The sequence below is a fragment of the Pipistrellus hanaki genome (assembly GCF_964339955.1).
Source record: "Pipistrellus hanaki genome assembly, chromosome: 18".
In the NCBI taxonomy this organism is placed as follows: Eukaryota; Metazoa; Chordata; class Mammalia; order Chiroptera; family Vespertilionidae; genus Pipistrellus; species Pipistrellus hanaki.
The window spans coordinates 40,056,216-40,078,417 of record NC_140520.1 but is presented as its reverse complement, the minus strand read 5'-3'; the positions used below and the strand labels follow the sequence as shown (position 1 = coordinate 40,078,417).

General features: G+C 51.5%; 1 protein-coding gene and 1 long non-coding RNA gene across 3 annotated transcripts in view; both read left to right on the top strand.

Annotated features, from left to right (window-relative positions):
• The first annotated feature begins 2,495 nt into the window (after positions 1-2,495).
• Positions 2,496-11,194, top strand: LOC311613343 (low affinity immunoglobulin gamma Fc region receptor III-like). 2 transcript variants are annotated; one of them, XM_084867154.1, is made up of 5 exons: positions 2,496-3,055; positions 3,426-3,446; positions 3,675-3,935; positions 6,726-6,980; positions 8,480-11,194. In XM_084867154.1, exons 1-5 carry the CDS (start codon positions 2,980-2,982, stop codon positions 8,650-8,652), a joined length of 786 nt encoding a protein of 261 aa, XP_084723280.1. In that variant the 5' UTR covers positions 2,496-2,979; the 3' UTR covers positions 8,653-11,194. The 2 variants fall into 2 exon arrangements, with proteins under 2 accessions (XP_084723280.1, XP_084723281.1); XM_084867155.1 differs by having other exon boundaries at positions 2,500-3,055; positions 3,681-3,935.
• A 9,024-nt stretch (positions 11,195-20,218) lies between these two features.
• LOC311612364 overlaps positions 20,219-22,202 on the top strand; it is a 2,362-nt gene continuing 378 nt past the window's right edge. Inside the window, exons 1-2 of the long non-coding RNA XR_014793282.1 lie at positions 20,219-21,583; positions 21,666-22,202. The exon at positions 21,666-22,202 is cut by the window's right edge and continues 378 nt beyond it. This is a non-coding gene — a long non-coding RNA (uncharacterized lncRNA). The remainder of the gene's footprint in view (positions 21,584-21,665) is intronic.

The window sequence follows — 22,202 nt, the reverse complement described above, 5'->3', positions numbered from 1 at the left end:
ATAAAATATATTTTAAAAAATAAAAAATAAAAAACCTGCCGAGACCGGTTTGGCTCAATGGATAGAGCGTCGGCTTGGGGACTGAAGGGTCCCGGGTTCAATTCCGGTCAAGGGCCTGTACCTTGGTTGTGGGCATATCCCCAGTAGGGGGTGTGCAAGAGGCAGCTGATCGATGACTCTCTCTCATCGATGTTTCTAACTCTCTATCTCTCTCCCTTCCTCTCTGTAAAAAATCAATAAAATATATATATTTTAAAAAATAATAAAAAATAAAAAACCTGATGAACAATATTGACTGTTGAATATAGTGGAGTCGGAAGTATGGAAGGGGAGTGGACTGATGATTCTCAGGGAAGGGAGGAGTGGGAGGTGCGGGAGGAGACTGAACATGGATTGTCCACCTATGGATGAGGACAATGGGGGGTGGGGAATGGGCAAAGGGTGGGGTGGGAGCCTGGTGGAGGGGAAAAAATGAGGAACTTTTGTAATAATATGAACAATAAAGGTTTATTAAAAAATTCATAACTTAATTTTTATAATATCCTGTTATATGTAATCTATAATAATAAAAGTGTAATATGCTAATTAGACCACACACCCTCTTGATATCCCCCCTATCAAGAGGGGATAGTAAAGAAAGGATAAGATCTTCCGGACGACCTTTCAGACGAAGCCAGGGCTGCAAGGGCCCAAGTCCCTTGCATGAATTTTGTGCACCGGGCCTCTAGTTATTAATAGTGAACTACAATGTTCTCTAATGACTGATGACTATAATCGTGTTGCTTTCATTTTCCTTATGTGCCTTATGTGCAGGTTCACCATTTCTCTTCACTATACCAGCAGCAAATATTTTAGCAGCCGATGGCCATGTCATTTTTCTTTTCTTTTCTTTTCTTTTTTAAATATTTTTATTGATTTTTTACAGAGAGGAAGGGAGAAAGATAGAGAGCTAGAAACATCGATGAGAGAGAAACACCAACCAGCGCCTCCCGCACACCCCCCACCAGGGATGTGCCGGCAACCAACATACATGCCCCTGACCGGAATCGAACCGAACCTGCGACCTTTCAGTCCGCAGACCGACGCTCTACCACTGAGCCAAACCGGTTTCGGCCATGTCATTTTTCTTTTCTTTTTTTAAATATATTTTATTGATTTTTACAGAGAGGAAGGGAGAGAGATAGAGAGCCAGAAACGTTGATGAGAGAGAAACATCGACCAGTTGCCTCTTGCACCCCTCCTACCGGGGATGTGCCCACAACCAAGGTACATGCCCTCGACCAGAATCGAACCTGGGACCTTTCAGTCCGCAGACTGACGCTCTACCACTGAGCCAAACCGGTTTTGGCCATGTCATTTTTCTTGAATTGACTTGTTTGGTGTGCGCAACAGGAAATATTTTGTTTTTGGAGACAACAAAAATAGGTTTATTTGCATTATGCTTATTAATTTGTGCAGCTATTCAGTATCTGGTAAGTTAATGTTCAAGAAAAATATTAATTTTTATTAAAATGTTCTATTATTTTACGTTAACAATTACTCATTTATTTCAGCCCTTTGTATTAAGCACGTTTCTATAGAAATAAACCTACATTTCTATGAAAATGGCAGCTTTAAAGGGTCCCAGGCTGTGGACTCTATACCCAGTAGGGGGCGTGCAGGAGGTAGCCATCAATGATTCTCATCATTTTTAAAAAATATATATTTTATTGATTTTTCACAGAGAGGAAGGTAGAGGGATAGAGAGCTAGAAACATCGATGAGAGAGAAACATCGACCAGCTGCCTCCTGCACACCTCTGACTGGGAATGTGCCCGCAACCAATGTACATGCCCTTGACCGGAATCGAACTTGGGACCTTTCAGTCCGCAGACCGACACTCTATCCACTGAGCCAAACCGGTTTCAGTAATTCTCATCATTGATGCTTCTCTCTCTCCCTCTCCCTTCCTCTCTGAAATCAATAAAAACATATTTAAAAAAAAAAAGTTACAGTGGAGGCGGACAGTGGCAGCAGGATCTGGGAGAGTGAACCACTTACTGGATTTTTTCTCTGAAGTATTTTTGTTTGAAGAAGAGCTTATGTGATCCTGCTTAGGCAAATAAATACCTCAGTAAGCTTTTAGCTTCCCATCCCTCCCCTGAGACTCGCCCGACTGCGAGTTATTTCATGTTGTTCCACTGACTTACACTGTCCAACCACCTGCACAGGATATACAACAGCCTTTACATTATTGTATGGCTCTCTTAACAAAATTATTTTAAAAATTATTTTATATGTTTTCATTGATTTCAGAGGAGAAAGAGAGATAGAAACATCAATGATGCGAGAGAAGCCTCCTGTACAACTATCGAGCCCACAGCCAGCCTGTGCCTCCTGGCTCACCGGTCTGTGCTCAACCACTGAGCCATGCCATCTGGGCACAAAATTATTTCTCAAACTTGAAAACTTTCCTCTGTATTTGGAGGGCTGGAGGAGTCGGGGTTTGAAGGGCAGACGAAGGGGGCAGTGGTGTCTTTAGAGATTGCCTGGGGTTGGGTGTTGCCCACAGAGAACTATCCCTCTGCTTGTGGTTGTTTAGCAGACCTCCTTATCGGCTGCAGACATAAACGGGTTCTGTCTTGTCCGGGACTCAGTCCTTTAGCGCTCTGTGTGCCGGCGAGAAGGCTCAGGGCGTCTGGGAGGCCCAACCTGAGGCCCACAAGGCCCGCCCCCAGCGCTGCTTCCTGGGCGCCCCGTTGCTCGCCGGCGCTGTAACCGCCGGAGTCCCAGGGTGCAGGACCAGCTACATGGGAAAGGGTTCCTCTCAGACACACTGGACGCTCGTTTGATCGTGCTGCTGATTCGTTAGCAGAATCGAAGTCTGGTGACTGTTGGACGTTCTGTGAGGGGGTGGGCAGCTTCCTTCCTCTTTCCTTGGTTCATTTCCGGAACCCTGATGGACTCAGGCCCAGTCCTGCGTGGACTTTGAAGACCAAAATGCTTCAGAATGTGCATCCCAGTTGTCTGCGGCTGCTTCACCCACGGACAGTTTTAGCGTTGTTGCTGCTGCTGGGTGAGTGAGGGCCTCCCTGGGTGAGTGAGGGCCTCCCTGGGGTAGGGTGGTTTCCACCAGGGACCTGCTGGTGAGGAGCAGGCTGGGCCTGTGGAGCTGGGCAGAGAGAGAAGCCTGCCTCTTAGCCATCGGCCAGTCCCTAAGCCACAGTTCAGAGGCCCTTCCACAGTTCCTGCACCAGGCACTCACGTGGACTTTGTAGGGGAGACAGGGTGAGACTAGGGCGTGAGCAGTGAGCATCTTGCACCACATCCAAGGAAGCAGGCTCTTGTTGTGCCCCCCCCCTCCCCCCGCACACACACAACTGCATCTGCTCCCCGGGCTTCCTCTGCGCCTGCTGACCCGCTGACCGCCCTCTTCTCTTTCACAGCCTCTGCAGACCGGGGAGCTGGTGAGTCTGCTGAATGCTTCCTGGTGGTTGAGCGGGCGTGGGCAGTCCCCCTCTTTAGAGGGGCCTGGGGTTTGGTTCTTGGTGAGACTCCTGCTGGATCCACAAAGACAAAGGGCTGCGGCGCCGGAAGCACACGGGGCTGTGGGTGGTCTCCAGGGGACTCTGGCCCGAGGGCCCTGGAGGAACCCATGGGCCTCCAAGGTCACTCATCCGCCAGTCTGCTCCCGCCGCCAGGTCTCCCCAAGGCCGTGCTGAGCCTCCAGCCCCCCTGGCTCCAGGTGTTCCCCGAGGACAACGTGACTCTGAGCTGCCAGGGGGCCCGCAGCCCAGGGGACAACTCCACCCGGTGGTTCCACAACGGGACCGCCATCCCCACCCAGGCCCAGCCCCGCTACAGCTTCAAGGCCAGCAGCAGCCACCGCGGGGCCTACCGGTGCCAGACGGGCCAGACCAGCCTCAGCGACCCCGTGCACCTGGACGTGACTTCCGGTCAGTGGAGGGGCCGGGACTGGGAGGCGGCCTGAGAGCCGCTGGCCTGGCAGAGGGTTCGGAAGGTGTGGCCGCTTTCTGGGAAGTGTGGCCCGCGCTGTTGGAAGTGGTTTCTGCCCAGTCATTTCCCCTCGCACCCTGCCTCTTTGCTTCTGTGGGTTCCTCAGAATACGGGAGGCTGCTTGGCCTCAGACCTGATTGAGCAAGAAGGTGACAAGGCCACAAACAGGGGTGAGAGCAGCAGAGGAAATATGTGTGCAGCCTGCCTGCCCTCATGGCTGTGTGGTCAGACGGCGGCTGGAGACCCACAGGAGGCAGAGGCGCGGCTGGGCACGCCGGGCATGAGTGAGGAGGGCGAGGGTCAACAGAGGAGGAACGCACGAGGCCGAAGTGGGGAGGGATTTGAATGTGTCAGGTCATCTGGACCCCAGATGGGCTGAGCCCCCATGGCCCAGCCCCCAAAGACGGGGAGTCAGGCTGGTAAGACTCTGGGCAGAGAACTCTGTGCCGGTGTGGGTTTCGGGGGGGACAGAGAATGGTCTCAGCCAGTGGAATGTGGTCTCAGCCAGTGGCATGTCCATTGTGAAGTGGCCTCCAGGCCAGCTCCCAGGGGAGCTGTCAGACTAACTAGGAGGCCTTCCTCGCAGGCAGGAGGCCAGGGGTCGTGGGATCTGGAAGATGAGGCAGAAGTGGGGGGAGGCTTGGAGTTTAATGCAATGACGTCATCTTTTATTCCTGACGGAGATGAGGTCATTAGATGCTTTAAATTGATCTGACTTGGGGTTACATATATGTCTGAGCGTTCAGCCTCATAGACTGCGGAGAAACCCTCCTCCACAGGGACCACGCCCCGGGTGTGAAATGGGGGCACAGTTGTGCCCGAGCTGGCTGATTCAGGGCGCTGCGCGGAGGCAGGCAGCGCTCAGTCCTGTGTGAGGGGGCTGGGCCGTCTTCTAGATCCTGCTTCCTCAGAGCCCCGTTTCTCCGGTGGAGCCCCAGTGAGCGGCCATCAGGACTGCCCAGGGGTCCAGACAGCGCTCCCCGCCGGGTGACTTTGGCCTGGGAACTGTTTTGAGCTGAAGGTGACTGAGACCCAGCAGGTTCCTGAGGAGCCCTCACCGCTCCCGGAGAGAAGGCAGAGCTGTCACCAGCAGGAACTGCTTGTGGCCCATGCAGAGGGCAGGCACACCACTGACTACTGCACATCTCCTCTTCGCATGTCCTGCCCTTCCTCCTCTCCGAGGCCCCGGGCCTTGCCTCACCCTTAGCTCGGTCATACACGCCTCACCCAGCCTGTCTCTCATGTCTGTGCTCCTGCACATACTAGTGTGCACGCACTTACGTGTGCTCATTGTTCCTGGTTATTTAACTATTAACCGAACATGAACCTACAAGGTTCCCTTCCTCCCCCAACTCGGCCACCACACCTGCCCCTGACAGCACAGCCGTCTGCTCTCTGCCCACGGCCGCCCCAACAGCTGGCTGTGCTCCCGACTTTTCCTACAAAAAGTAGAACTTGAGATTTTATTATTTTATTTTTTTAACTTTGAAATTTTGCTCTGATTTAATTTTCTCTGAAAAGATAGATTCTACATGATGGTAAGAATGCTGAAAGAAAACTGACAAGTACAAACTGATTTAAGAGACAAACACTCAAGGTAAATTGTACCGGAAATACAGTAATGAATTTTGGCCTGATAACCCTCATGCTGTGTTACGGCGAACACTAAAATCCATGCAACAGACAAATTAGTGACATTAGGACTTTTTCTCCAGACTTTCTGGGAAAAATAAACAATTTACCGGGTGCTTTCATAATGAATTATTCTTACTTATGACTGATTTTCCCAAGTTTTCAGTCATTTTTGATGAAAAATCATCCTTCAAATAGAAGACCAGGTAAACTTACTTGAAGACATCAGGTGTCTTTTGATCTCCTGTCTGCTAGAGAACTTGAGATTTTTAAGACCTTTGCTCTGAAGGATTGCTAGAGGGAAGCCAGCTGGTCCCACCCCTTCACTGCAAAGAAGCGCAGCCACAGGCCTCAGAGCCCAGGGGCTCCTGGGAAAAGCCAGGACCAGAATCCCAACTCCAGATGCGTCTCCCGCCGTCTCATCAGGTCCCCCCCCCTCCCTCCCCCGCCCTCCACAGTCAGGTTGTCTTGGCTGAGCGATCACTTAAGTGAGGGGCCTTGAGCTCCGGCTGAGCTTTTATAGCAACTGGAGAAGGGCTTTTCCAGTGTCTCTGAAATGTGCTTTCCAGACCGTGCTCCTCAGCACCCGCTTCCGGACTCTGCCTCCTCTGGCAGGGAGGGCGCCCGAGCTTGTGGCAGGCAGGGAAGCCTGTGCCACTGCTGCTCTGGTTCAGTCACACGGACCTGAATCAACCGCCCGCGCTGCTCTGCGGGTGGAAGGTGGGTGAGGCCTCACCAGGCCCCAGGGTCACTCCTTCCCTTCCCCAGCGTGTTCAGGAGTGTCCTTCCGCTGGGAACCCGGCCCACAGCGCTGTGCCCGCTGTGCCCACAGACCGCTGTCACCTCCGGGGCACCACCCTCCCTCCGGGGAAGCTTCTAAGGCCTGGCGCGGCCTGAGGGGGTTCCTACTCTTCACATCTGAGACTCTGCAAGACTTCCTCCCTCAGGCCCGCAGCCTCAGGATAATGGAACGGCATGCCTGCCAGGAGGCATCTCCATTGCTGCCCCCCCCCCCCCCCCCCGAGTGAGGCAGCCCCACATGGGCTGCAGGGCCAGCATGCAGCCTCAGCCCCTCTCCTGCCCTTTGTGTCTTCCAGCCTGGCTGCTGCTCCAGACGCCCCGCCTGCTGGTCCCGCAGGGGGAGCCCATCGTGCTGCGGTGCCACAGCTGGAGGAACTGGCGCCTGTACAAGATCACGTTCTTCCAGGACGGGAAGCCCAAGTGGTTTGCCCACACGAACTCCAGCTTCTCCATCCCACACGCAGACGCCAGCCACAGCGGCGCGTACCACTGCTCGGGGTTCCTGGGGCAGACGCGGCACTCATCGCAGCCCGTGAGCATCACCGTCCCAGGTGGGAGCCCTGCCCAGGTGGCAGGAGGGAGGGCAGGGTCCCCGCAGCACCGGCTCCCCTGAGCGGGCACCCAGGGGACCGCCCGTCCTAGCTGCACTGCCGGGAGGGCATGGAGCCCTGGTCCAGCTCCCTCCTGAGGGACTAGGAAACGGTGCCACACACTCGGAGTTTAGCTCTCGGGATAAAAGCCACCTTCGCCCTCTCACCTCCTCGCAGACACACCGCCTTCCCCCTTCCCCCTCCTGCAGACGTGGCACGTGGCCCTCGGCAGGCTCTGAGCGCTGTGTCCCTCAGCCCCTGTCCGCCTAGCTCCAACCTCAGCTCCGGTCAGGGCCGCCTGCAGCAGGGCGTCTGCCGCACAAAGCACGGTCTTCTGACCTTGAGGAGAGGAGCTGTGCGCCCGACCTCGGAGTGCGTCCCTCAGGGACATTCCCGGGCCAGTGGCCGGCCAGCCCCGGGCTGGGAGGAGGCGCGGGACACCGAGGGCGAGGTGTGCGGTCTCCCCGCTCACTGCTCCCCAGGCCGGGCCCCGGCACAGTTTGTATTCATGGCGCACATTTAAGTCTCGAGAAGCCTTGTTGTAAAGAAAACTTTTAAACTAAAATTCATAAGGCATTTGCAAAACCTACGTGACCACAAAAACCTTTTCCTCTATGACTTTGTGGGGGAGGAAAAATGTTCTCTACCCTTTAAGCTTCTCTCATCTGGTCTAATAATTAAAATGACATGAGACAGATTAACAAGAAAATGAGCAAATTTAATTACACACATGCGTATGGGGACCTGCAGAGACAGAAAGGGATAATGAGGGACATAAGACATTCTGAGCTGAGGATGAGATGAGGCTTGGTGGTGGTGGTGGTGGGGAGGGGCTTTGACATGAAGGAAGGTCATTGGAAGATGATAAGAAGAGCAGATGTTCAGTTCTGAGCTAGTTTTCTCTGCCCTCTACACAGGCCATAAAAAGTTATTTCTGGCCCTGGCTGGTTTGGCTCAGTAGATAGAGCTTCGGCCTGTGGACCCTTTGGTCCTGGGTTCAATTCTGGTCAAGAGCATGTACCTCGGTTACAGGCTCCTCCCGGGCCTGGGCTCCTGCAGGAGGAACCCACCCATGTTCCTCTCACATCGGTGTTTCTCTGTCTCTCTCTCTCTCTTCCACTCTCTAGAATCAATGGGAAACGCCTCTCATGAGCCCACAGGGTCTGGGTTGCCTTAGCTCAAAACACCCACATGCCAAAGTGGCCCCGGGAGGCGAGCCCCCAGCTTCTGTCAGGTCCTCCAAGCGGGCGCAGCGCCCCCTGGCAGGGGCTGGCGGAGCTGTGCTGGGGAGGCCAGGAGGCTCGGACCGCTGCTCCGGACCACTGCTCCTGGCAGGCGCAGGCCTCGGCCCCTGGCCTGGAGGACTCCACAGCGGGAGGGCGCCCTGGGGGCCTGGCTCTGGTTCTGACCGGGCCTTTAACTTCTGACCGGGCCTTTAACAATGTCCTCTCCACCCGCAGCCACATCACCCGTCCTCCCTCTGTGGCCCCACTTCGCGTTCTGCCTGGTGATGGGGCTCCTGTTCGCAGTGGACACGAGGCTCTACTTCTTTGTGCAGAAAGAGCTTCGAAGCTCAGCGAGGGACAGGAGGAATGACCAAGTCACATGGACCAAGAGCCCTGCAGACAAGTGACCCCTCATCTCACCTGCAGGAGCTGCAGGCTCTGCAGGCCAGACTTCTGCCTCCCGCCCTCCTGCTGGGCGAGCCGCAGCTGCGCTGGGCCTGGGGCAGGAAGGGCCCACCCCCAGGCTCGCCCTCACGGACTTCCTGCTGGTCAAGAGGACTGACCTGAGTCTCCACAGGCCTCACAGAGGCTCCTCTCTCTCTCTCCTCTCTCTCTCTCTCTCTCCCTCTCCCTCTCTCTCTCTCTCTCTCTCTCTCTCTCTCTCTCTCTCTCTCTCTCTTCACACACACACACACACACACACACACACTCACTAAGTCCTGCTTCCACTTTCACATCAGCCCCACACCTGACCACGGCTCTGACCTCTAGGCCTGCTAGCCCTGCACTGCCACAGCCTCCTGCCCGGTCTGTTCTGGCCAGAGTCCTCTTCAATGTGCTCACCGGCCACGTCTTTGCTCCAAGCCACGCCCTAGCACTCCTTGCACTTAAGAATACAAGCTAAGGCCTGTGCAGTGCTCTCAGGCCTCACTGCCTCCACCTCACCTCACTGCTCCTGTTCCTTCCTTCCTTCCTTCCTTCCACTCACTGATCATACTTCTGCCCAGGGTTCATGTTATTCCCTGTTTCTGGAATGTTCTTTCTTACAGATGTGCCATCATACTTCATCATGGTCTTTATCCAAATGTCACCTTATCAGTGAGGTCTCTGATCATTCAATATGATTCCACTCCCGCCTTCTCCTGACCCATCTGCTGTGCTTTTCCTCATTGTGCTGTCACCAGCCTCTGCCCTCGGGTGGGGCCCCAGGAGAGCAGGCCTTTGTTCACTGCTGTGCACCCACAGCCAGCGCAGGGTCTGGCACGTGATAAAGAACTCAATCAGTGCTCCTGGAATGAGTAAATTCTTTAGCAAATGTAGGGAATTTTAAATCTAGAAACGATGTAGTGCAGTCTCCTTGTTTTAAAACGGAGGAAGCAGTGGCCTGGATGAGCTTGCTCAGGATGTACGGTGGGTGATGTCACCGGTGCATAAGCGCAGACCTTTATGGACGTGGTGCTGGACATAGGACACGCTTTGTTCTACAACTTGCTTTTTGTCCTCGGCCATCAGCCTCAGACACTTCACAGCACTATTGAAAGCCATCGCTTTGGTGTCAGTTCTGTTTTTCCCAGTGCTCCAACGAAGTTCCTGCCCATGAGCAGGTCTCTGAGGGGAGGCCTGAGCTCACAGGTGACACGTGAGCAGGTCTCTGAGGGGATGCCTGAGCTCACAGGTGACACGTGAGCAGGTCTCTGAGGGGATGCCTGAGCTCACAGGTGACACGGGAGCAGGTCTCTGAGGGGAGGCCTGAGCTCACAGGTGACACGGGAGCAGGTCTCTGAGGGGAGGCCTGAGCTCACAGGTGACACTGGAGCAGGTCTATGAGGGGGATGTCTGAGCTCACAGGTGACACGTGAGCAGGTCTCTGAGGGGAGGCCTGAGCTCACAGGTGACATGTGAGCAGGTCTATGAGGGAGGTCTGCGCTCACAGGGGGAGCGGTGGGTGCACTGGCAGCTGTGATTGATGGATGCTGCAGTCCAAGTTCAGGCTCAGGGTGCTGCCTGGAGCTCTGGGGGTCGGTGGGGCTTTGTGGCTCAGGCTGGGAGGAAGGTGGGGAGCTGGGACAGGCCGTCCCTGAGGAGGCCAGGCTCCGGCCCCCCTCTCTCAGGCCTTTGGCTAAAATGCCCAACACCCCTGGCCGCTGGCCTCGACCGGAAGGCAGGGAACCAGGAGGGCAGCTTGGAGGAAGTGAGGGCTGACGGAGCTCCTTCCCGGCCGCACCCTCCCCAGGCCCTGCTTCCTGAAGGAGGAGAGCCATCTGAGAAGGAGAGAGCCACATGCAGCTTCTCCTTAACAGTAGTAGTTTCATTAGAATTGGCAAATTCCACAGGCCCGGAGCGGCCAGGCCCGGAGCAGCGGCTGCCAGGCTGGGAGTGGCCAGGCCCGGAGCAGCCGGGTCTGGTGCGGCCAGGCCGGGAGCAGCAGCTGCTAGGCTGGGAGCGGCCAGGCCCGGAGCAGCCGGGTCTGGTGCGGCCAGGCCCGGAGCAGCAGCAGCCAAGTCTAGAGCAACTAGGTCGGGAGCGGCAGTGACCAGACCCGGAGCAGCTGGTTGTGGAACGAACCAGAGCAACAGAGGCCAGGCCCGGAGCAGCCAGGCCCGGAACAGCTCGCTCCTCGCCTGCCCCCGCCCCAAGGCTGCCTCTCAGACATGGCTGGAAACTTTTGTGGGAACTTGAGGGTCTGCTGAATCAAGTGATGAAGGCTTAGATCTGGATGTGTTGAGTTAGTATAGCACTGGGGTGTTGATCTGTGAGTGCCTTGGGTGGGGCCTGGATGAGGTTGGTTGACCTATTTGGAAATGTCTTTTGTGTGAAGTGTATCATTGGGCATGTGGAGTATTATTGATATGAGAAAATGCTAAGTAACTGATTTACTATCTGAAAAGCGTTTACTATCGGGGAAAGGGAGGGAGGAAGAGACTGAACATAAACTGTGCACCTATGGATGAGGACAATGGGGAATGAGGAGGGGGCGGAGGGGGGGTGAGAACCTGGTGGAGGGGGGAAGAAATAAGGAACCTTTGTAATAATATGAGCAATAAAGATTGATTAAAAAAAAAAAAAAAAAAGAATCGGCAAATTCCAAAGGTCACACAACAGCAGGCTGATGGAGACCTTGGCGCCCCCTGCCGCCAGGCGGGTCCCAGGGGCCAGCCAAGGCCAAGCTGAGGCTGCGGTCCGCAGGGGTCGCGCCACAAGGAGCCCAGCGCTGGGCCCCAGCTCCTGTGAGGGCGCGGGAAAAGGAGAAAAGAGCAGCTGCATTGGCCGGGAATCGAACCCGGGCCTCCCGCGTGGCAGGCGAGAATTCTACCACTGAACCACCAATGCCCACACAGATGGCTCCTGCAGCATCCCCTTTCTCCGCGGGCGCTGGGTCCGTCCTTAGCGGGACGGTCGCCCCCGCTCCCAATGCAGAGGCTGCCGGCAGTCTGGAGACTTTAAAGCGGCGGTTGCACGGCGGCCGGCCCGCCGTGAGGCTGTCAGGCAGGTGTTTGGGGGAAGGTCACAGGGCGAGTGCCTGTCTCACTGCATCTCATCAGCGTCTGTGGAGCCTCCGTGGCTCCCCCAGAAGACGCGGGAGCCCGGGCTGCCTCGCTCTCCGGGCGGTCAGAGCGAAGGGGCTGGGGTCAGGCCAGGGGGAGCTGCCGCTGCCCATGACCCTGGCTGCGAGCCTGCGGGGTCCTTTGGGGTCGGAGGTGCCTTTGGGGGAGGGAGGGGAGAGGAGGGAGAGGGACTGGCGGGCTGCCCTCCGGAGGGGAGCAGGCCCTGTCCTTTGTCTTGAGGCGCTCATTTCTCTCTCACAGGCGGAACCTTAGGGGAGGTCGGAGGGAGGGTTCAGCAGAACAGTCACCATTTTCCGGGTGGGCTCCTCCAGGCCGTGGTCTCCACCGACGGGTCAGTGTCAGGGCAGGTCGTCAGTCATCACCACTGGTCCTGGTGCCGCTGGAGCTGAAACACCACGGATGCCCAGTGTCATCTCTCCGAGGGGACCTTCTGATCTGCTGGGCATTGCTCTGCAGTGTGCTCAGCTCCCTGCCTCCGTTTCCCTGTTCCACTTGTCCCGGCTCCCTGGCCTGTTTCATTTACCTCCATCATGGGGCGTGTTGTGGGGTCCAACCCTGTAGTCAAAAATAAGACCACGGTACCAGGGCCAGCCTGACAGGTTGAACGGGCAGAGGTAGGGAGGTGGGAATTGAGAAAAGAGAGGAGGACAGAGGGAAAGTAGGGGTAAGGGGAAGAGATCAACCAAAGGACTTGTGTGCATGCATATGGGCCTAGCCAGTGGCCATGGAGAACAGGGGGTGGGGGCATATGTAGGGAGGGGTTTGGGATGGGAATGGGGGATAAGGATAATTATGTGATACCATAATCAATAAAATAAATAAATTAATTAGAAAAGAAAAGAAAGGGAGACAGGAGAGCGGGATCAGGAGAACTACAGGCCACCGAGAGACTGCAGCAAGTTTATTAACTGCGAAATGCCTTTTATACACAAAACACTGAATCGGAAGTCTGTCAAGAGGAATGTATTCTTTGTTCCTCTTAATCTCTAAGGGAGAGACAAAGCAGAAGGACAAATTCTCAGTACAGCAAATCAGGCAGATTCTCAGTAGAGCAAATCTCAGTACATTGTTACAGACTTCTTGGTAAGCCATGAAAGGTGGCTCTCAGTCTACAAAGATTGCTCTCATTCTACTGATAACCGCCATCCAAACAAGTCTGGGAAAACTGTGTGGGTAGGGGACCAGCCTTGCTAGCCCCTTTGGGTGCAAGGACCATGTCAGCTTACACCCGGTCTCCAACACAGCGGAGGCTGCTAATTGATTAAAAAAGCAGGCAAGCTGAAACCTGTTTGGCTCAGCGGTAAAGCGTCAGTCTGCGGACTGAAAGGTCCTAGGTTTGATTCCGATCAAGGGCATGTATGTTGGTTGCGGGCACATCCCCAGTAGGGGGTGTGCAAGAGGCAGCTGGTTGTGTTTCTCTCTCATCAATGTTTCTAGTTCTCTATCTCTCTCCCTTGCTCTCTGTAAAAAAAAATCAATAAAAAATATTTAAAAAATAAAAAAGCAGGCAAGGATTTATTGAGCTGGTCAGCGACGGCTGAGAGAGCACCACACACAGGAGGAGTCCACCCTCTCGATGGCACTATTCCAGGTGTAGGCAGTCCTTTTAAAGGTCTAAACCACAAACATTTTCCTTTGTCCCAAATTCTAAATTCTAAAGGCTGGGAACAGCTGCAGGGTCGTTCCCAGCCTCATCCTGCTGCACGTAGGAATGTGACCCTATCTTGCAGAAGCAGATAGTACAGAAGCAGAACGGAGCAAAGTTAATCTCTAAAGGTTATCTGCAGTTTCAACTCCTGGAGCTACTGAGTTAGTGGGAATCAGTCTCCTGTGGTTCTGGTCCACAGGCACAGGAAAGTTACCTTTGTGAGTTTCCAGGTCTCAATCTGGAAGCTGAGGCAACTGCCCTATTGTTTAAGCAAGTAAGTGAGTGCATAAGCCAGAAGAGCAGGGTTAAAGTTCAAACAGCAGTTTTTACCTAAGTATGGTTGCTACATACTTCAGGGTGCAGGTCCAATTTGGCTTCAGTGTTCATTGTCTCCTGGGAGTGCACTACCATCGTGTTCAGTTCACATTTTGTAATTTAACTTTTGTAGTCTTTGTTCTCGGCACGGTGTAAGTGCTTGAATGATCCAGAATAAAGGGTGCCTGAGTAGAAGAAGGGATAGAACAGTCCAAGTTAAATGCCAGCCTTCACAAAGATAGATGAGACGGCCCAGTGCTAACCACATTCAACAAGCATATGGAGCCCTGGAGGCCTTACAATGTGTTCCCAGGTCTGAAGTCTGCATTGCTAATAAGCTCCTAGGCTATCTCACTAACAGCAATGCCACCTCCATTTACCCCAAGCAAAGAGGTCAAAGGCATTTCCCAAGATCAGAGTCTAGGAAATAACCAAGAGTGCAGTTTGGCCGACTTACACTAATCTGTCCTCACACTTAGGGACTTCACACACCAACCTCTTCCGCCAACTCTGTCCCTCTTCCCCAAACAACAGCAAGACTTCTGCATCGCCGCTGCTCCCAAATCAGAAACCAGCTTCTTTGCATCAGCAAGAAAAAAGAGTTGGAATAAGCCACTCCATGACTTGCCCTTTCCTCTCTGTGACTCCCCCCAACCCTATTCCACTGGGTGAGTTCTCTTCCTGGTATTAGTGACTTGGCAAACCTACTGAATTTGAATTGGTGGTGGGAGTGGGTCAGGGCTGGGAATCTGAGGCTTTGCCGCCACTGCCTGAGCACTGAAAAGTCTCAGGACAATTACAGCAAACTGAGGGATCTGGGTTGAAGCCTTTTCTTTTCATCAGAGGAGTCACTGTTATTGGCCTGCCCTAGTGTGCTTGGCATTTAGAAAAGGCTCGATGCATTGCTGTCGAAGAAACAAATGAATGAGAAGATGGTGGTGTAACTAAACACTGGTACTCGAGGCCTCCCACAACCACATCAAAATTACAACTAAAATACAGAACAACCATCATGCAGAACTGTAACTATTTTTTCTTTTCCACGTCCAGTGCAGGTAGAGAGTGGAATTCCTGAGTAGAAGTGGCTGGGGATTGAGAAAAAAAAGAAAGACAAGCTGAAACCGGTTTGGCTCAGCGGTAGAGCGTCCGTCTGCAGACTGAAAAGTCCCAGGTTCGATTCTGGTTAAGGGCATGTACATTGGTTGCGGGCACATCCCTAGCAGGGGGTATGCAAGAGGCAGCTGGTTGTGTTTCTCTCTCATCAATGTTTCTAGCTCTCTATCTCTCTCCCTTCCTCTCTGTAAGAAAAATCAATAAAATATATTAAAAAGAAAAAAAGAAAAAAAAAAGAAAGAAAGAGAAGACCAGACACAGAGATAGAAAGAAGAAAGAAAACCTGGGGCCAGGTGGACTGCTACCCTCTTCTGATGGAGAGACAGTGACCCAGAGCTGATGCAGAGTGTTCATTTTATACCCCCAAATACCAGGAAGTTTCACCAAAAGGTCAAGACAAAGGAGATTATTTACATTCTTGAGTAGGCCTGAGCATTCCTGGTGCTAGGCTGGATTTAGATAGCAAAACCCACTTCTCCACACCATGGGCTGAAATGAAGGTCCAGCTGACAACACCCTTGCCCTTTTGGCGAGGCCTGTTCCCAGGGTGTGTCTTCGCCACTGGGTTCAGCTGACAGAATTAAAGAATGCTCATGTGCCTTCCCAGGGGCACAGAACCTCCACACAGAACCTCCTGAAATCTGGCCAAATGGAAGTCCTACAACTAGAACAGTAAAGATAGTACACTGAGGCTGGTTGGTGGGGCAGCGGAGAAGAATGGACTGGTCCTACAACCACGTGTGGAGGTTTTTTTTTTTTCTTTTTTTCTCCCCCCCGCCCCCAAATCAGGAGGTATATCTCAGCTGCAGAAGCTTCCTGTGAGAAACAAGGAGTCCCAGCCCCACACCAGACCCCTGGCCCATGGTTCCAGAGCTGGAAAGAGAGAAGTCCTCATTACTTTGGGTTGTAAAAATCAGCAGGAATCGTGGCTGAGTGACACAGAGGCTGCTGGAGCTCCAGGTAGTGCATTTTGAAGGGCTAGGGTAGGAACTTACAGCCTCCCTCTTCCTCTGAGCTCCAGTGCCAGGCGGTGGCTTTGGGGGATGCAGAGACATCCTGGGAGAAACTGGATTGTCTGGTATTGGAGCAATAACTTGGGGCAGCTTTCTCCCAGATGGGGGAGCTTGCTGAGATCATTGTTCCTGAGTGGCTCACACTGTTGGCTCTGCCCTGGTGATTCCCTGAGATCCAGCCCTACCCAATTTGCAGTCCCACCCAAGCTGTTTGCAGCAGCTTTTCCATATGAATGGCCTGTCCTAGCTCAGGCCTCAGACTTTAAAAAAAATCCCTCAAGCAAGTAGCAGCTGGTATCAGTGTGACTCAAATCTATCAATAAGAGGTCCAAGACCTGGTGCTAGCAGCAACCTGCCTTGCTTCACAGCTGGATCTCTCCTGAACACTTTCTAGCCCTATACAAGTAGCAGCCACCTGCAGATCTCTCTGTAGCTCCAGCTCAATGGCCCCAGGCAGTGGCTGATTTTGCACGTTCCGAGGGGAGAGGCAGACCCAGTCACCCAATGGAGAGCTTCAGACCATAGCTTACATCTGTGCATATCCACAAGCAACGCACTCAAAGGAAAGGCTCAGTGAGAACCCAATCAGAAGAGCAAAAAGAAAAAAAGAGTCCAAAAATATGAAATAGTGTAAGGACAAGTTTAAGCATATCAACATTCGCATTATGGGTGTATCAGAACAATAATAGAGAACAAGATATTGAAAACATATTTGAAGTAATAATGACAGAAAACTTCCCCCACCTGATGAAAGAAATAGACTCACAAGTCCAGGAAGTGCAGAGTCCCAAACAAGAAGAACCCAAAAGAGGCCCACACCAATATACATCATAATTAAAATGCCAAGGGCTAAAGACAAAGAGAAAATCTTAAAATCAGCAAGAGAAAAAGTTAGTTACCTACAAGGGAACGCCCATACAACTATCAGCTGATTTCTTCAGAAACTTCTCAGGCCAGAAGGGATATTCACAGGCAAGAAATATTCAAAGTGATGAGTAGCAAGGACCTACAACCAAGATTACTCTACTTAGCAAAGCTATCATTTAGAATTGAAGGTAAGATAAAGAGCTTCCCAGACAAGAAAAAGCTAAAGAAGTTCATCATAACCAGACCAGTATTACATGAAATGTTGGACGGTATTCTTTAAGAAGAGGAAGAAGAAGAAAAAGATTAAAAATATGAACAATGAAATGGCAATAAATACAGATATGTCAACAATTTAATCTAAAAATCAAAATAAACGAACAAGAAATCTAATGAACAAAATAATCATTAATAAAGAGAAACCAAGATGGCAGCATAGGTGAACAGCTGGTCTGCCGCTTGCACAACAATTTAAAAAAATTAAAACTAATACTGGTACAAAGGACATCTATCATCCAAAACCACGGGAAGGCTGGCTGAAAAGCTGAGGAGCCTAGGTATGGAGGCATGTGAATCGAGCTGGTGGTGAATCGAGCTGGTGGCGGGCGACTGGGCGCTTGGCGAGGCTTTTCTTTTCAACCCAAAAGGAAACAAGCTCCCTATCACTTTGAAATCCAGTTTCTGGGGTCACATGGGGGACCCAGACGCCTCCGGGGAGAAGCTGGGCCATCAAGGCCGAAGTGAGGGCGACTCATGCAGAGGTGCTCGCAATCATTGTTTACTGCGCTGGAGCGGGGACTTGGAAACACGGAAGGGCAGGGACAGCTGATGCAGCCATTGCTGTTAGCCACGCCCCAACCTATTGATGTCCTGAGACCCCGCCCACCCTGAGGCCCCGCCTGCCCCGAGACCCTGCCCTGAGGCCCCAACCGCAGATTCTACAGACCCTCCCAGGCACCACAAAGCTACTTTTACATATGAATGGCCTGTATTGAGACAGCTTAACCATATATAAACTGCAGCTCCAGCAACAAAACCGCCAAGTTCCAAGCAAACAGGAGAAAACTGTAGTTCTCGCTGTAGCTCCTGAACTGAATCCCATTGGAGATCCAGAAGCCAGTGTTCCTAGTGGTCAATTTCAACCATTCACACCCATAAGTGACACATTCGGGAGATGGACTCAGTGAGCACCAAAGCCCCACTGAAACAAACTGTCTCCAGTGCAGCAGTTCTTCCTTTATAGACAGAGCGGGTCCTCACAGACAATTGTCCTGGAGATCAATTCCTCCCAGAGTACCAACAGTAAACAAGGCTTAATTATACCAAGACTTTGCACTCAGCACACAAAGGGATATACCAAAAGCGACCACCTCAGGTGATTGGGGAAGCTGATAGGTCACCTATCACACAAAGCCACTCCATCAACACAGTGAGGAGACACAGAAACATGTCACAAATAGGAGAGATGGAGGAAAGTAAACTACTGAATGATACAGAGTTCAGAATCACATTTATAAGATTTCTCAAGAATCTTCTAAAAACCTTTCAGAAACTTGATGAGACCTCCAAGAAGCTTGGTGAGACCTTCAAGGACCTTAAAGAGAATACCAAAAAAATGGAAAAGGACCAATCAGAAATTAAGCATACAATCTCTGAAATAAAGAATATACAGAAACTCAACTATAGATCAACGTACCCCAAGAATCAAACCAAAGATCTAGAATATAAGGAAGAAAAAAAATCACCCTACCAGAGAAGCAGAAAGAAAGAAGAATCCAAAAGTGTGAGAATAGTGTAAGGAGCCTCAGGGACTGCTTAAAACGTACCAACATCCGGATTTTTGGGGTGCCAGAAGAGAGCGAGCAGGATATTGAAGGACTATTGAAAGAAATAATGATAGAAACTTTCCCTACCTGATAAAAGAAATAGACTTACAAGTTCAGGAAGCATACAGAACCCCAAACAAGAGGAATCCAAAGAGGAACACACCAAGACACATCATAATTAAAATGCCAAGGGCAAAAAACAAAGAGAGAATCTTACAAGCAGCAAGAGAAAAACAGCTAGTTACCTACAAGGGAGCACCCATACAACTGTCAGCTGATTTCTCAACAGAAACTATGCAGGCCAGAAGGGAGTGGCAAGAAATATTCAAAATGATGAACAACAAGAACATACAACCAAGATTACTCTACCCAGCAAAGCTATCATTCAGAATTGAAGGTCAGATAAAGAGCTTCACAGACAAGAAAAAGTTAAAGGAGTTCATCAACACCAAACCAGGATTACATGAAATGCTGAAGGGTATTCTTTAAGGAGAGGAAGAAGAAGAAGAAAAGTAAAGGTAAAAATTACGAACAACAAAAAGACATAAAATACATACCAACAAGTGAATCTAAAAATCAAGTGAATAAGAAATCTGAAGAACAAAATGGGCTGGTAAACATAATAGAATCAGGGACATAGAAAGGGATTGGACTAACAATTCTCAGGAGGAAGGGAGTCTGAGGGGTGAGGGAAGAGATTGGACAAAAATCTTACACCTATGGATGAAGACAGGGGCGGGGGTAAGGGCACGGGGTGGAGTTGGGAATCAGGTGGAGGGGAGCTATGGGGAAAGAGGGGGGAAAGAGGAAAACCTGTAATAATCTGAACAATAAAGATTTATTAAAAAAATAATCATGGCCAAAACCGGTTGGCTCAATGGATAGAGCGTCGGCTTGGGGACTGAAGGGTCCAGGGTTCGATTCCAGTCAAGGGCATGTACCTTGGTTGCGGGCACATCCCCGGTAGGGGGTGTGCAAGAGGCAGCTGATCGATGATTCTCTCTCATTGATGTTTCTAACTATCTCTCTCCCTTCCTCTCTGTACAAAATCAATAAAATATATTAAAAAAATAATCATGAATAAAATAGACTCAGAGGCATGGAACTGTGGAACAGACTTACGAATCTCAGAGGGAAGTGGGGAGGCAGGAAGAGATTAACCAAAGATCTGGACACAGACAATAGGGGGGTGAAGGCCTAGGGTGGGGTGGGAGACGGGTGGAAGAGGGCAATGGGGAGCAAAGGGGAGACTCTCAACCACAAAGATATTTTTAAAAGAAAGAAATATCACAGAAAAAGAAAGAATAGCCGAAACCGGTTTGGCTCAGTGGTAGAGCATGGGTCTGCGGACTGAAAGGTCCCAGGTTCGATTCCGGTCAAGGGCATGTACATTGGTTGCGGGCATCCCCAGTGGGGGATGTGCAAGAGGCAGCTGGTCCATGTTTCTAGCTCTCTCTCTCTCCCTTCCTCTCTGTAAAAAAATCAATAAAATATATTAAAAAAAGAAAAAAGAAAGAATACATAGGCATTGTGAAACTGGAGTCTAAAGGAAAAGTGTTTTCCACAGTTAGGAATAGACTGCTCCCTAAATAGACTAGTCTTTTGTCTACAGAAGAAATACTGAGTTCTATATCCGCTCCAAATTTGAGGGGAAAAGGAGAAAAAACCCACTTTGTCAGGAGTGGGATTCGAACCCACGCCTCCAGGGGAGACTGCGACCTGAACGCAGCGCCTTAGACCGCTCGGCCATCCTGACACCAAAGGAAGCAGCTCTTATTTAACCCTAAGGTTACATATCTTACCACGTCGTGTCATGTCAGGTGACATCAGTGTGACGTGAATGATTTTAAATAAAATAGAACTGTTCCTGGACTCCTTCGCCAAGCACTGCCAATAGAATTGCCCCCCTTCTTCACCATCCTAAGCGGTAAAGACCTATTTTCCCTGGCGCCTCTTCTCTGGCGGGCGAGCCACGCCTGGTGGCCCCTTGCCGGCGGTCTCAAATCTTGGTTAGGGTTTGACGCCTGGTGGACTCGGGGCTGGGGCGCTATATGGGCGAGAGGACAGGAGGAGTATGAGATGCGATTTTCTCAAAGGACGCCTTGGGGTCACAGACAAAACACAAGAAAACAGCTGGGGAGAGTGTACGGCTTGCACTGGCCTCATGTACGGATTCTCGAACAGCAGTTAGCCAAGGCGTTGGTGGTATAGTGGTGAGCATAGCTGCCTTCCAAGCAGTTGACCCGGGTTCGATTCCCGGCCAACGCATGCGTGTTTTTCTCCGCGCCAAGAGCAAACTGGGTGTATGACTTTACTCTCACTCCTCCATCAAGATTATGAAATCTAAGCAGTGACCAAGTTTTCCCTGTGAAAATGTAACGTCCGAGCTACGATTTGCTGTGTGTGAGTGTAGCCTACATACCGGCGTGAAGACGAAGTACAGAAAACAATCTGATTAATGTGTTCATGTTAGTTACGTGTTGAAATGGTATTTTGCATATATTGGGTTACATAAGGTAGATTATGAAAATTATCACCTGCTTCTTCTGATTTTTTTTAAATGTGACCATTGGAAAATTTAAATTTCTATCGGACTCCCATTACGTTGTGCCCCCTGCGGGCGGTCTCCCCTCGATCCTCCGTTCCAATCGCCGACAGGGTCCGACGCCCTTTCTAGGAGGCAAATGTGCAACTTTGCTAGCAACTTGCAACTGTTACAGAAGAAATCGCTGTGGAAGCGTAGAAGTAGATTCCTAAACAGTGGTTTTGAAAGTGTCTCCATGGTTTTCCTCGTTAGTATAGTGGTGAGTATCCCCGCCTGTCACGCGGGAGACCGGGGTTCGATTCCCCGACGGGGAGGTCGTGTCCTTTTCCCTCCAAGCCGTTGTCCATGTTTTCCTTTTGCTGACACAAAGGTTCTTCTTGCAGAACGCTAGGTTTTCTGCAGAGTTCGCCCCGCCTGAGAATTTCGTGGATGACGGGCAACAGTTCTGGTGAGTGCGGTTTGACTGGTTCTGCGGGAAACGCGTTGGGTCATTAACACTACAATCAAGATCCCATCTGATCTGCCGGCAGGCTGCCTTCTCCCGCCCGCCAGAGGAGAACCCCAGGTCCCAGCTCGGCCGTCAGCCCCGAACTCTGAATTCCCACCGTTCCTTCGGTTCATCTCGCGCACCGACGTGCGGCGGTGGCAGCCGAGTCCCACCGCGGCACCCCGGCCCGGCAGCCCCGGGACGTGAGCGCGGCTCTGACGGAGACTGCTTTGCGGCCGATAGGCCGCTGCTTTTGCATTCAGCGTCCCCGGGCGGCGGCTTCTGGTCGGAGTGTGACCCGGCCACCTCTAAGGTTTAGAGAGTTTTGGCGGCGTTGAGTTCACGCAGTAATTCCTGGCACATAGTATATACTCATTTTTTTTTTTTTAAAGATGCTGTTTTCCCCGGATGTAATAGTAATGCAGAAAATATGGAGAATAAACAGAAAGAAAAGCCAGCCATCTTTTTATTATCCAAGAAATCCTTATTAATATTTTGCTGTATGTTGTTTACCCCTGGCATTTTGAAATGAGAAATTGGAATCATACCGTGCATATTTTTTAAACCTACTTGAATGTTT

Coding starts and splice junctions, on each gene's coding strand:
- LOC311613343 (XM_084867154.1), top strand. CDS start 2,980: ATGCTTCAGAATGTGCATCCCAGTTGTCTGCGGCTGCTTCACCCACGG. Junction 3,447..3,674: donor CTCTGCAGACCGGGGAGCTG/GTGAGTCTGCTG, acceptor GTCTGCTCCCGC/CGCCAGGTCTCCCCAAGGCC. Junction 6,981..8,479: donor CGTGAGCATCACCGTCCCAG/GTGGGAGCCCTG, acceptor CTCCACCCGCAG/CCACATCACCCGTCCTCCCT.